At 31.0% G+C, this 13,788-nt stretch overlaps 1 protein-coding gene across 1 annotated transcript in view; it reads left to right on the top strand.

The window, feature by feature from the left end:
- The window catches only part of LOC148944166 (low-density lipoprotein receptor-related protein 2-like), a 70,058-nt gene extending 57,124 nt beyond the window's left edge, over positions 1-12,934 (top strand). The window contains exon 4 of the mRNA XM_089100499.1: positions 11,811-12,934. Within this exon, the coding sequence (XP_088956625.1) occupies positions 11,811-12,934 (1,124 nt within the window). The remainder of the gene's footprint in view (positions 1-11,810) is intronic.
- Positions 12,935-13,788: the final 854 nt, after the last annotated feature.

Raw genomic sequence — 13,788 nt, 5'->3', positions numbered from 1 at the left:
ATATATATATATATATATATATATATATATATATATATATATATATATATATATATATATATATATATATATATATATATATATATATATATATATATATATATATATATATATATATATATATATATATATATATATATATATATATATATATATATATATATATATATAATGCAGTAATTTTGGGGGGGAGGGAATTAAAAAATCTGATTCGTCAATTGAAACTAGAATAATTCCTAAAAACCTTTAATAAAATAGTTTTATTTAACTGCAAACTGCACAAATATTTATGATTTCTGAGCAATAATTTTAATTTTTTAATTCAAACCAAAAATATACCTGAAAATTTTAAAATTATTTTAGTTTTTTTTTTAGCTTGAAGCGACTCATGACGCAATTAAAAACTAGTGCAAATTGTTTTCAAATGATATTGAAATCCGGGTTGTAGCGGTAGCTAGCAACCTAGTAAGAGACGATCACCTCCAATGTTAAGAAATATAAAACCCCCCAACTCCTAAAAAAAGAGTCAGATCAAAACAAAAAGTACACCATTAGAACCGCCTTGTCCGAATCCTCTATAAAGGAAACTTACCGCCCTTTGGCTTAAATAACAAAGAAAATATATTAGCTTGAAAATCAAGAAAATAGACTTTTACCACGTTATTCTCCACAAACGGGATATTTTTTTCTTTCCACTTTTTTTTTCTGCTCAGCTAGCTGGGCACTGGAAAATCATAGAGAGTTGTATAATAGTTCATTTTAAAGGCAATTGCAACATCTAGTCACTTTTGTAATTAAAAATAAAATATATAATAAAGATCGAACTCTTCCCTATACTAACTTGCATAGGCAACTTCACTATAGGGAAGATTACAGTATTTATTTATAATAAAGAACGAACCCTTCTCTATACTAACTTCTATAGGCAGCTTAACTATAGTTAAGATTAAAGTGTTTATATTAAGAAAATGCAAAAGGTATGAGAAAAAATTGAAAAATTCTATAAACTGCAAAAATATTTAGAATGTTTGAGTAACAATTTCACTTTATGAAAATAAGCAATACATATTCCTAAATTGTATAAAAGAACATATAGTAAAGAACGACATCTAGCCCATGTTAAGTGAAACATCCGGGTTGCAGTGGTAGCTAGCAACCTAGTAATAATTATTAATATAATAATAATAATAATAATAATAATAATATAATAATAATAATAATAATAATAATAATAATAATAATAATAATAATAATAATAATAATAATAATAATAATAATAATTATAATAATAATAATAATAATAATCCGGTAATAATAATAATAATAATTAATAGTAAGAGAGAATCACGTCCAATGTTAACTATAATAAAGAACGACCTCATGCCTATACTAAATTTTATACGCCACTGAATTATAGTATATCCGGGTTGCAGCGATAGCTAGCAACCTAGTAAGAGACGATCACGTACAATGTTAAGAAATATAAAAACCCATAGTTCTTAAAAAAAGAGTCAGATCAAAACAAAAAGTACACCATTAGAACCGCCTTGTCCGAAACCCCTGCATAGTAAAATTTCTGTCCCTTGGCTTGAACAGCAAGGGAAATATATTGGCTTGAAAATCAAGAAAAGTGGCAGCTACTACAACATTCTGCCTAAACGGGATATTTTTTTCTTTTTTTTTTTATTTTTTTTTTATTTTTTTTTTTACAGATTTAGATTTGAAATTGAAAAAATTAATGGGTTTTTAAATATCTCATTTTAATTGAAATTAATTTGGTTAAAAATATATAGTAACTAAAATAAATTATTTCTAAAAGAGAATAAATTTTTCCACCAAAAACTGCATTTTGATGTCTTTTCACACTGCAGTCTTTCAAACATAATCGTATACCAGCGGTAAGAATTGAACCCACGCCTCTGAAGAGACTGGTGGCTAACACCAGTGCCTTGGACCACTCGGCCAGGCTGCCTCTCATAAATAAATATATATGTGAATTTGGGTTGCAGCAGTAGCTAGCAACCTAGTAAGAGACGATCAGTCCAATGCTAAGAAATATAAAACCCAAAACTCCTAAAAATAGAGTCAGATAAAAACAAAAGTACATCATTAGAAATACCTTGTCTGTAACCCTACTAGATAAATAATGAACGTCATCATAGTTTTATATTAGAGCTATGACGTGAATAGAGTGACGTCATAATTAGTATATAAGGAAAGTCAAAACTGAAAATTCTCTCATTCTTGATGAGAATAATGGTTAGATCAAAGCAGGTTATATGCAAGTTGAAAAAGAGTACTACACAAACAACAGAGATAGTAACTTGAAAAGAAAAAAGCAAAGGTATTCAACCGACCAGGTGTATCGAGAAGTAATAATTGAGAGAGCAAAACAAAGGTATTCAACCGACCAGGCGTATCGAGAAGTAATAATTGAGAGAGCAAAAGAAAACAGCAAGATGTGTTATCACAATGATGAAGATTATAGACATGCAAAAATTGAGACAGCCAAACAAAAGATCAAGGTTATAATAAAGATCGAACTCTTCCCTTTACTAACTTGCATAGGCAACTTCACTCTAGTTATGATTGCAGTATTTATATTATGACAATGCAAAAGGTATGAGAAAAAAGTGCAAAACTCTGTAAACTGTAAAAATATTTAGAATGTTTGAGTAACAATTTCACACTATGAAAATATAATAAAAAACGACCTCTTGCCTGTGCTAAATTTTATAGACAAGTTAACTATAGTATCGGCTAGTACAGTTATATGTAAAGTCAATATATTAAAACTTAGAATAAAGATCCGGTTTGCAGCGGTAGCTAGCAACCTAGTAAGAGACGATCACGTCCAATGTTAAGAAATATAAAAACCCCTAACTCCTAAAAACAGAGTCAGATCAAAACAAAAAGTACACCATTAGAACCGCCTTGTCCGAAACCCCTATAAAGGAAACTTACCGCCCTGCGGCTTGAATAACAAAGAAAATATATTGGCTTGATAATCAAGAAAATTGACTTTAACCACGTTATTCTCCACAAACGGGTTACATTAAAAGACGATCACTGAAATAACAAACCATTCCATACATTGGACTTAGTTAGCTACTTGATGGTTTGAGTTTCGTCTCTTACTATTTAAAAGAAGAAAAAGCCGTAGGCTTTTTCCTGTTTGTATTTATAGTTAAAAAACGAACTCAAGTCCAAAGAAACTAAACACTGTGGTTCATTCATATTATCTTCATTATTTTAGCTAGAATGTAAATAAACAAGTTTCTTTTTTAAATTTTAAATTGAAAAGATAGTGCTTTTAATTCAACATATTAAAAGTTCTCCCCGACGGTTATAATAAAGATCGAACTCTTCCCTATACTAACTTGCATACGCAACTTCACTATAGTTAAGATTACAGTATTTATATTTCCGGGTTGCAGCGGTAGCTAGTCCGGGTTGCAGCGGTAGCTAGCAACCTAGTAAGAGACGATCACGTCCAATGTTAAGAAATATAAAAACCCATAGTTCTTAAAAAAAGAGTCAGATCAAAACAAAAAGTACACCATTAGAACCGCCTTGTCCGAAACCCCTGCATAGTAAATTTCTGTCCCTTGGCTTGAACAGCAAGGGAAATATATTGGCTTGAAAATCAAGAAAAGTGGCAGCTACTACAACATTCTGCCTAAACGGTATATTTTTTTCTTTTTTTCTTTTTTTTTTCTTCTTTTGTATACAGAGATATCTTGTCACTGGAACATCGTAGAGGGTTGTTCAATAGCTCATTTTAAAGTAAATTAATTGTGTTAAAAATCTATAGTAACTAAAATAAATTATTTCTAAAAGAGAATAAAATTTTCCACCAAAAACTGCATTTTGATGTCTTTTCACACTGCAGTCTTTCAAACATAATCGTATACCAGCGGTAAGAATTGAACCCACGCCTCTGAAGAGACTGGTGGCTAACACCAGTGCCTTGGACCACTCGGCCAGGCTGCCTCTCATAAATAAATATATATGTGAATTTGGGTTGCATCAGTAGCTAGCAGCCTAGTAATAGACGATCAGTCCAATGCTAAGAAATATAAAAACCCAAAACTCCTAAAAATAGAGTCAGATCAAAACAAAAGTACATCATTAGAAATACCTTGTCTGAAACCCTACTAGATAAATAATGAACGTCATCATAGTTTTATATTAGAGCTATGTATAATAAGGAACGAACTCTAGCCTATAGTAACTAAAATATTAAAATAAGTAATTACATAAAACCTTGATTTCAATGCTGGTTTCAAATATATAACTTTCATCAAGTTTAGTGCTACCCATCAAAAGTTACGCGCCTGAGAAAATTTATAATAAAGATCGAACTCTTCCCTATACTAACTTGCATAGGTAACTTCACTATAGTTAAGATTACAGTATTTATATTATACATCATTATAAATTATAAAAGGTTCAAATGTTCGAAGATTATAGAGTTAAAAATTTTCCCACACCGGGAATCGAACCCGGGCCTGTTAAGTGTAAGTTAACTATCCTAGGCACTAAACCATATGGGACCATAAAGAAGTATGATTTAAGAGCCATATGCATATTATTATTTCACCATACAATTTATAATAAGGCCAAAACAAAATCGTCGACTTGCAACCTTACTTTTGACACATTAGTTAAATCTTCATCAGACTTAAAAAATGTTTTGCTAGTTTTACATGAAAGAACGAACCTTAGCTCATAGTAGCAGAAACAAGAATATCTAGGTTGCAGCGCTAGTTAGCAACCTATTACACAATCTGGGTTTAAGTGGTAGCTAGCAACCTAGTAAGAAACTTCAAATTAAAAGATGATCATTAGAAGAACAAACAATTGCTTATATTGGACTTAGTTAGCTGCCTGATTCTTTGAGTTTTTATAATAAACAACGACCTCTTGCCTCTACTAAATTTTATAGGCCACTTAACTATAGTGTAGGCTAGTACAGTTATATTTAAGGCCAATATATTAAAATTTTCCATTAAAAGACGACCATTGGAATAAAAACCCATTACACACATTTGATTTAGTTACCTATTTGATTGCTTAAGGCTAGTCTCTTACTATTTCAAAGAAGAAAAAAGCCGTAGGCTTTTTCCTGTTTGTAATCAATTTTAAAGATTTATAATGAAGAACAGACTCTAGCCAATAGTAATCCGGGTTGCAGCGGTAGCTAGCAACCTAGTAAGAGACGATCACGTCCAATGTTAAGAAATATAAAAACCCATAGTTCCTAAAAAAGGAGTCAGATCAAATAAGCATAAGAATTGATGATGTATTATTTTTAGTTTTTATTATATTGTTCATTAACTTTTTCCCAATAGATCCATTTTTCATAAATTAATTTTGTTTTTCATTAAATTTAAATTTCCTTAAATAACATTTTACTTAATTAAATTTAAAAATTACAAAAATGTAAATAATTACAAAATGTAAAGATTAAAAAAATATCCTCGTTTCTCTCTTCTTTGCCGTTTTTATCGTTTTATACAAAAATGTATGAAGAAAAAAACACTAAAGGGGCCCCTGAATTGGTAACAAAGTATAATTTTTGGGAGTAATTATAACTGAATCCAGCTACAAGTGCAATTCATTTTTCTAATCAACATCCAAAGCTCAACATAGTACCGACTTTTGAGGCTTAGATTGTAAATCAAGTAATAGGTGAGAATTGAGGATGACGGGGTATTTTGAGAAATACGAACTTACAACTAATTGTATTGTTCCTTAATTGTATATGATGTTTGAATTTACGTATAGTAGTCTAAGGATTCTACCACTGGCGGTTCTAGGTCTGGGAAAGGGGGAGGGTGCAGGTGCCCCCCTCCAGTTTTTCTGTACTACATAAGTAAACATTACATGCCTTTTATTTTACGGTTTTACACGCCTATTAAGGTACTTAATTGACTAAAATATTGTCGCGATTATAATTTTTGTGTACCCCCCCCCTCCAGTTTGCTTGTTCTAAAACTATTACCGTAATAGGCTAAAAAATTTTCTTATGTACTTAACTATTTTTGATTTAGGAAGTCGCAAAAAAATATAAAAAAAAAATAGTGTCCCTAAATGGACAACAAAATATATCTTTGGATGTAATTAGAGATGGTTCAGAATCTTTGGGTCTTAATCCAGAACTAGCGTTCCAAAAATACATACAATTAGAAAGCTAAGCAAGGTGCCGCTGAATTAGTTGCAAAGTGTACTTTTTGGGAGCAATTAGAAGTGAGTCCGTGTTTTTGACTATTACTTAACCTGTAGCTCTTTTTTTTTCTTTTTTTTTTTTTTTTAAAAAAATCTATTGGTATGTATAGTAAAATAAACCTATGGTTTATATAATATATGGGGTCATAGCTGAGAATTGAGGAGGCGGGGGTTTAAGAAAATATTAACTTTCAATTAACTATGCTGTTTGTTAAATGTGTTCGATAATCTGATTGACATTTAGTAGTTTAAGGACAAGATCATCTTCCATTCAAGAACATCGATTACGAAAATACAGTTGTTTAGATAAAACTAAAGATGGTGCCAAAGCGAATTTTTCGGGAGTATTAGAAGAAGGGTTAATAGTTCTTCTCCTCTGGTGGGTTTTAACCAAAGAGCATTGGAAACTGACAAGATGTAAAATTCAAGTTCGATTTTCAGAATAGAACATCCAACACCATATGACGCAATATGATGAAATCATAAGAATAATGGTAAAAACTGAAAAAAAATGTTTTTTCTATAATATAATTTATTTCATTTCTCTTAATTATTCTTTATTTTTGCCCAAATACAAAAAAAATATATACTGCAACTATAGACTAGCATATATATTAGCCCGTATAATAGATGGCCTATTATAGACAAAAAAAAACTACAACAAACGCTAAAAAAAAAAAAAAGGACAAATTGTAACAAAACATAATATACTATAGAAAAATTTTAAAAACATTTTAAGACCTATAGCATGGATCAGAATTATTTTGCAATTTTTGGGGCCCCTAGTTTTTAAGCTCAACTTACTTTTTTGATAAGTATAGGATTCGGACACGGGGGGGCTTCCTCTTCCCCCTCCCCCTATCCCGTGTCGGACGGGGGAGCCTCTATCCTGCCCCCCCCCCCCCCCTGATCCGCTTTCGGACAGAGGAGCTTCGAATATGACACCCATCATGGGTGTTGGATATGCGCAAATTATATTTGGATTTTATTTTAGTTGGTATATTTTTTTTCAAGAATTTTCTGAGATATTTTTAGCTTAATTGTATAGCTATATTTATTTCAGTCGTTTTCAATACTGAAGCATAGTTTTGTGGAAAATATTGTGCGACAGAAACATACGTGAAATACAAAAATAATTTGAAATTACCCCAATTACGCCTACTTGGAAAATATTAGCGTTTTATGCAACACTGGAAGAACTTATTGAAATATTACCAACAAAAATTTCTTTCAATTAATCTCGGGACTTTCTGTAGAACTTTCTGAACTTTTTTAATAACTTTCTGCTAATTTGCAAACATTGAACAAGCGATTATGCAATATGATTTCTGTTTTTGTTCTAGTGTTTTTGAAGAAAAATGTAAGAACCCACGGGGTTTATGGTAGTCCCCATTATATCTTGGACAGGCATGGGCACGATCTGAAAAATGATCAGAAATTACATTAAAAAGATTTATTTTTTTAATTGTAAAAAAAAAGTAGGGAGGCGATTATGCAAAATGCTTTCTATAAATGTGGTATATAGATAACGATAAAAGTCACATATGTCTGAAGTAAAGATACAAATTTGTATGTATAAGAATGCTACACGTTCTCTGATTTAGTAGAAGACTCTATATTCTATATATAGAAGGGCTATATTTATGCTATAGATGTAGTAAAAAATAAAATTATAGATATCTATACTTGAAAATTTCTTTTTCGATCTGGGGTTGTTGTTGACAAATCTATGCTATATCTACACTATAGATACTTAGGTATATATTACACTATAGATATCTATGTACATATGTGTATAGATTAAAAATATAGATATTTGAAGTACAGATAAAAATCTATATGTATAAAATGCAACATATTTTCTGTTTTTTTCTGAAGTCTTAGTAGAAACTCTGTACTGTAGAAATAGTATGTAGGTAAAACAAATATAGATACTTATAAAATAGATAAAAGTTTACACTATAAGAAGGTATACTGGTCGAATTTACGGTTTGGCGTACTTTCATTAAATGCTTGAGGATTTTTTTTTTAACTATGTATCATTTTTTGGCCAAAATATCCACTCATCTAGATTGTACCCTTACCCACCTTTATTAATAGATTTGGCCGTTTGGTTCCTTTTTATTTTTGATTATTTTTTGTTTTTTATTTATTTTGTCTTGTGGGTGCTTTTTATCATTTGACTGCTTCTTGTATATTTAGGCACTGTTTTTGTTTTTATCTCTTATAGCCCTGGAATTTATTAGAGGTGAAAATTTGGATAGGGAAATTCTTAGTAATTGGTCAATTCTCTTCTTAGTGACGAGAGGCATAGTTTTTCTTTCTTTCATATTTAAAGTATGGTCACTCCATTAATGAAACATTTGGTATCAAGCTTGATAATTAATTCTTCCAACTATTTTGTTCGTTTAACAAGCAGCATAAATTTAGCATTTATTGCTTATAAGTTATTTTTCAAATTGAAACTTATTATTTTTTTTTTAATTTTATTCCTTGCTTGTTTATGTTTTTTCTAAGTTTTTTTTTGCTAATTGTTTTTTCTAAAATTTTATTCCTTGCTTGTTTATATTTTTTCTAAGTTTTTTTTTTATTATGGCATTTAAAAAAGTGTGTTGAAAAAGACTTTTTTTTAGAGAGTATGGTTAAAAAAAAATAACGGTACTTATGTATTAGCCAGAAAATACGCGAGAAGTGAAGTTTGGTTAATGCTTATGGAATAAAACAAAATAGGATAAAAATATAATAGTTTAGAAACAAATTTGGGCTATATATTTGCACATTAGATGGGGGGGGGGAAGCATAGCATATATTAAATACTTAACCTAACCTAGGTACTTTTTTGCCCCTCTACTCCAAATAACAAAAGTTTAAATATTGTTCATGGAGTGAGAAACCCCTGTTTGCTTTGTGGGACAAAAGAATTGTCTTGTTAAAGACGTTGCTTGGCTAGTTTTTCGCGATCCACTTCTCGCGTGTTTTCTGGTTAATAAATAAGTACCAAAAAACACAAAAAAATCATCAAACATAAATAAGAAGATGAAAACTTAATGGTGAATAGTCATGATAATAGCAGATCAAATTCGCAAAGCTCATAAATGCAAAATACCAAAAAAAATACAAACAAAATATAAAATAAAAATACAAAATTCAAGATGTACATTTTCTTAAATATCAGTTTGAAAGAAAATTCCTCGCTGACTTTTTCAAATGATGCAGAAAAATTAAAATTTAATTGAAAATCTAATATTAAAGATTGAAAATTACCCAAACATAATTTTTATTTAATTTTTGTTTTTTAAATTTGTTATTTCTAAACAAAAATGTTAAACATCTGAAAATTTTGTTAGGAAAATTGTTTCTCTTTCTTGCACAAAAGAAACAGTTCGTTTAGTGTTTGTTATATTTCCTGGGAACCGTTGATTTTACTTTCAATTTTTTTTCCTTTTTCTCAAAAACTCCATCTAAGATGATAATTTGTTAAATAGGCTATGCAAAATACTAAAAAAAGGTTCAATCATACCATAATTATATTATAACACTTTATTATATTCAGATAATTAATAAATTATTCATAATACTTTTCTCTTAAAAATAATTAACTGTGTATTAGTATCAATAAATATATACTTTTTGTATCATAACCCGCTTAAAAATTGAAGATAATGGAGTTATAAAAAGAGAATTAAGAAAAGTAAAATAAGAATAATGATGGAAAATATGGAAAAGTAAAAAACAGAACAAAAGATACACCACAAAAATAACAAATTAATAATTTACATTAACTTAACAACCATTACAACAAAATTAACAAATTATAATAATAACATTTATTCACCCTCCATCTACAAAAATAGATTATAGTGGAGCACTAAAAAAAGAAAATCTTTTTCTTCACAAAATCTTTTTCTTTTAGAAAGAAAAGGAAACTGTTAGCTTTGCTCGTTCTCACTTAGAAAAATATGTCGCATAGCTCAGATCAAGTTGAACTTATTATCTGTATAAATGTCATTAACTTTTAACCAATCATTAATCCGAAGAAAGAAAAAAAAATTATTTGACAGTATGCGATTGGCATCTGAAGCGAGCATTGTAGAGTCAGAGCTATAAGGATTCTGGTCTTTACAGGAGAGTATGCGCCTTTTCTTTATTATGCTTGTTGTCTAACTGGCCTGCTACTAGCTACTTTAATGGTTTGTTAATAAATTGTTGCGCCAATTTGTATCTACAAAATAATATTGAATAAATATAAATCATTATAAATTATAATAAATAAATTAATTATAATTTAATATTGACTACTAATGAAAGGTCAAAACTACTAGCGTTAAAATTAATTTATATTATATTATAATATGATAATTAATTATAGCGTTATATTAAATTAATATTGACTACTAACGAAAGGTCATAATGACTAGCATTATACATTAACATAAATTATAAATAATTATATTATATTATAGCGTTATAATAAAATAATAGTGACTACTAATGAGAGGTCATGATGACTAGCGTTGTAAATTAATATAAGTTATAATTATTAAATTAATTGTAAATTAATATTGACTACTAATGAAAGGTCATAACGCACGGCAAAGAGCACGGCATTGGACTTTACAGTCCCTACCTGCAGTGCTGATCTCCGTTTTAAGGCCCTTTGGCCAGGAAGTGGAGTGGAGGCTGGGGTCAACCATCCTGTACTTGTGCAAAATATTCCTGTTTAATTTCCCCAGATTTCTCCAGGTGCCTATTTAGAGCTGGGTTGACCCTGACTGAGCTTACAGATTCATGCCGCTGACCTCCGTTCCAAGCATAATAACCAGCAACACCAGGATTTGACCCTGTCCTCATGGACTAAGGATTTCAAGTCTAGCGTGCCAACCACTCGGCTAAGGAAAGGCTAGGGATTTAAACACCTTAAAATTTGAACTATAATTATTGCCTTTTTCTTGTAATTTGTTTATTAAATGACTGACACTTAGTTTTTTATTTGAACTAAATCTGATTTATTGGTTTTTAGGCTGAGTGACATGATGTATTTTGAGGGAAAATTGACTACCATTCTGCTGTTAGTCAAAACTAATCTAACTTTTTCTTAATCCAAACTAAAAATAAATCCAACTTTTTAAATAATGATGCATAATACTTCTTGATTTTCCGAGAATGGGTTGCTCAGATTTCAATTTACTATTTTAATTTATTAATTTAATTAGATTTTAATTTACTAAGTTAATTACTAAGTTTCTTATCTAAATTAAATTTGATTTATCGCTTTTTTATGCTGAGTGACATGATGTATTTTGAGGGAAAATTGGCGCATTCTGCTTTTAGTCAAAATGACACAGTACAAAATATGCTCATGCAAACTTAAATTTCAGAAAACGTGCATTTCAAAAAGTCAAAGAGACAGAAAGACACAAAGAGGCTGGTTTTATTTGAGTGACAATGATCATTAATAACTATTATTATAAATATACTAAAATATAAAAATACTAAATGTCGTTAAAATATTAAATTACCGTATTAAAGTTCTTTATAACGAAAATACTCAGACATATAATATATGTTTTTTATTCCAGGAACAATGTTCTGGGCTGATGCTGGCACTGCTCCACGTATTGAGTCCTCTTGGATGGACGGAAGTAAGCGACGTGTTCTTGTTTCAGATCGTCTAGGTCACCCAACCGGTCTTACCGTTGATCACAGCATGGGTGGTAATGTCTACTGGGCAGATGCTAAACTCAATATTATTGAGAGTATGAAACCGGATGGTAGTGGCAGAACTGTGGTTCTTCGAGGTGACTATTTAGATCATCCAATTGCTTTAGATGTGTATGAATTATCTGTATTCTGGGTGACTCGTGACAAAGGAGAATTGAGAAAACAAGATAAGTTTGGAAGAGGAGTTTACGTCCGTTTGGCTAAAGATATAACATCACCCAGCTCTGTGAAAATATTTACAGACTTCAGATACAACACTACCTTAAGCAATGCATGCTTAAACGCCCAGTGTTCTCATTTGTGCTTACTAGTACCCGGAGGACATAAATGTGTTTGCCCAGACAGTACTGGAACACAGATGGCAAGTGAAGTATTATGTGATGCACCGTACGAGAAAGTGAAAGCTCTGACTTTCCGCTGTACCTGTCAAAACGGTGGCACATGTGATGTAGATGAGAACGGCAATATGATGTGCAAATGTCCAACTGACTTCCAAGGTAGATACTGCGAATTTTTTGTTCAGAAGAGACTTGTGCCAGAAGAGTCTACTATCAGCGCTGCCATTGCAATACCAATTGTTTTGGTCATAATTCTATTAGCTCTAGGAGTTGCTGGTGGCTTCATTTATGTGAAAAGATATAGGGGAAAGGGCAGCTCTTTTGGCCCTCTCAGTAGCCCAAGTGTTGCGTTCCGACAGGGCACAAATGTTGAGCTTGGTCCGACCGCACCTCAAAACCCTGAAGCTGCTACAGAAGTAGACAAACCAAGAGATTTTACCAACCCAGTTTATGAAGCAATGCAAGATATACCAGCAGGTAGTGTAAACCCGGTTTTTGAAACTGCTGTACTGACGCCATCTAGTGTGGTGCACAAATCATCCCCACGAATCAACTTAAAACGAAGAGAGCTAGATGTCAATGAAGTAGATACAGGAAAAGATACCCAACAACTTGTTGTAGAAGAAGAGTTTTCAGAGTGTTAACCGAACTTGCGTGACTTATGGAATGCCATAATAATCAATTATTATATGATAGACCTATGTAAATGTGCCTTCTGTTTGGGCTGTCAACTGAAACGATCCGTCCAGATTCCTAACAGAGAAATGTTGTTTTAATTTATGAAGGTTTTTACTGTTGAACAGATTGTAAATAGGAAATTGTTATTTTATGCGAACGAAGATTAATAAATTATTGTTTAACTAATATTTCGTACCTTTGAAAATTATTTTCTAGCCTGACGCCATGGTTACGTTGGCTGACAAAACACAAATATGCATAAGCTTCTCCGCATTTAGGATTGAATTTTTTCGCGGCAATTTTTAAAGGAAATTATTATATTTCGGTCACCACGCCTATATAGAGTACTATATCCCTTGTAGATGTTATTCCCCTGTAGATTTAGATGTTCTAAATATCGTAGTTACAAATAGATTTCCCAAAGATTTACTTTCGACATTTAGAACAGTACTGTTCTGAAGATGTTGTAAATCTAATAAAGGTGTTCTGATGTAGATGTTGAATTTCGCAGTTACAAAAAGGTTGTCAAACATTTACTTCCGACATTTAGAACATCTACATCTACTAGGGAATGCAATACTCTATGTAGTTGGGGAGACAGAAATATTCTAATTTTCGTTAAAAATCTGCATTAGAATCCCATGAAAGCTTTCTTAAATTAAAAGATACTTTTTGCACATCTGTTTAAGAACTGAGGGTCCAAAATGGCAAGAGTGGTGCACTAAATATGCTACTCAGCAGGTGTGCGTCGATTGGAGGCGTAGGGGCTATCCCCCCTGCTAAATTCTGAAAAATACTTTTTTGGTATTTTCAATTTGAA

Source organism: Artemia sp. Qi Xiang Cuo, chromosome 14, assembly GCF_049724085.1.
Source record: "Artemia sp. Qi Xiang Cuo chromosome 14, ASM4972408v1, whole genome shotgun sequence".
In the NCBI taxonomy this organism is placed as follows: Eukaryota; Metazoa; Arthropoda; class Branchiopoda; order Anostraca; family Artemiidae; genus Artemia; species Artemia sp. Qi Xiang Cuo.
Note: the sequence above shows the minus strand (reverse complement) of the source record. Positions and strands in the feature narration are given on the sequence as shown.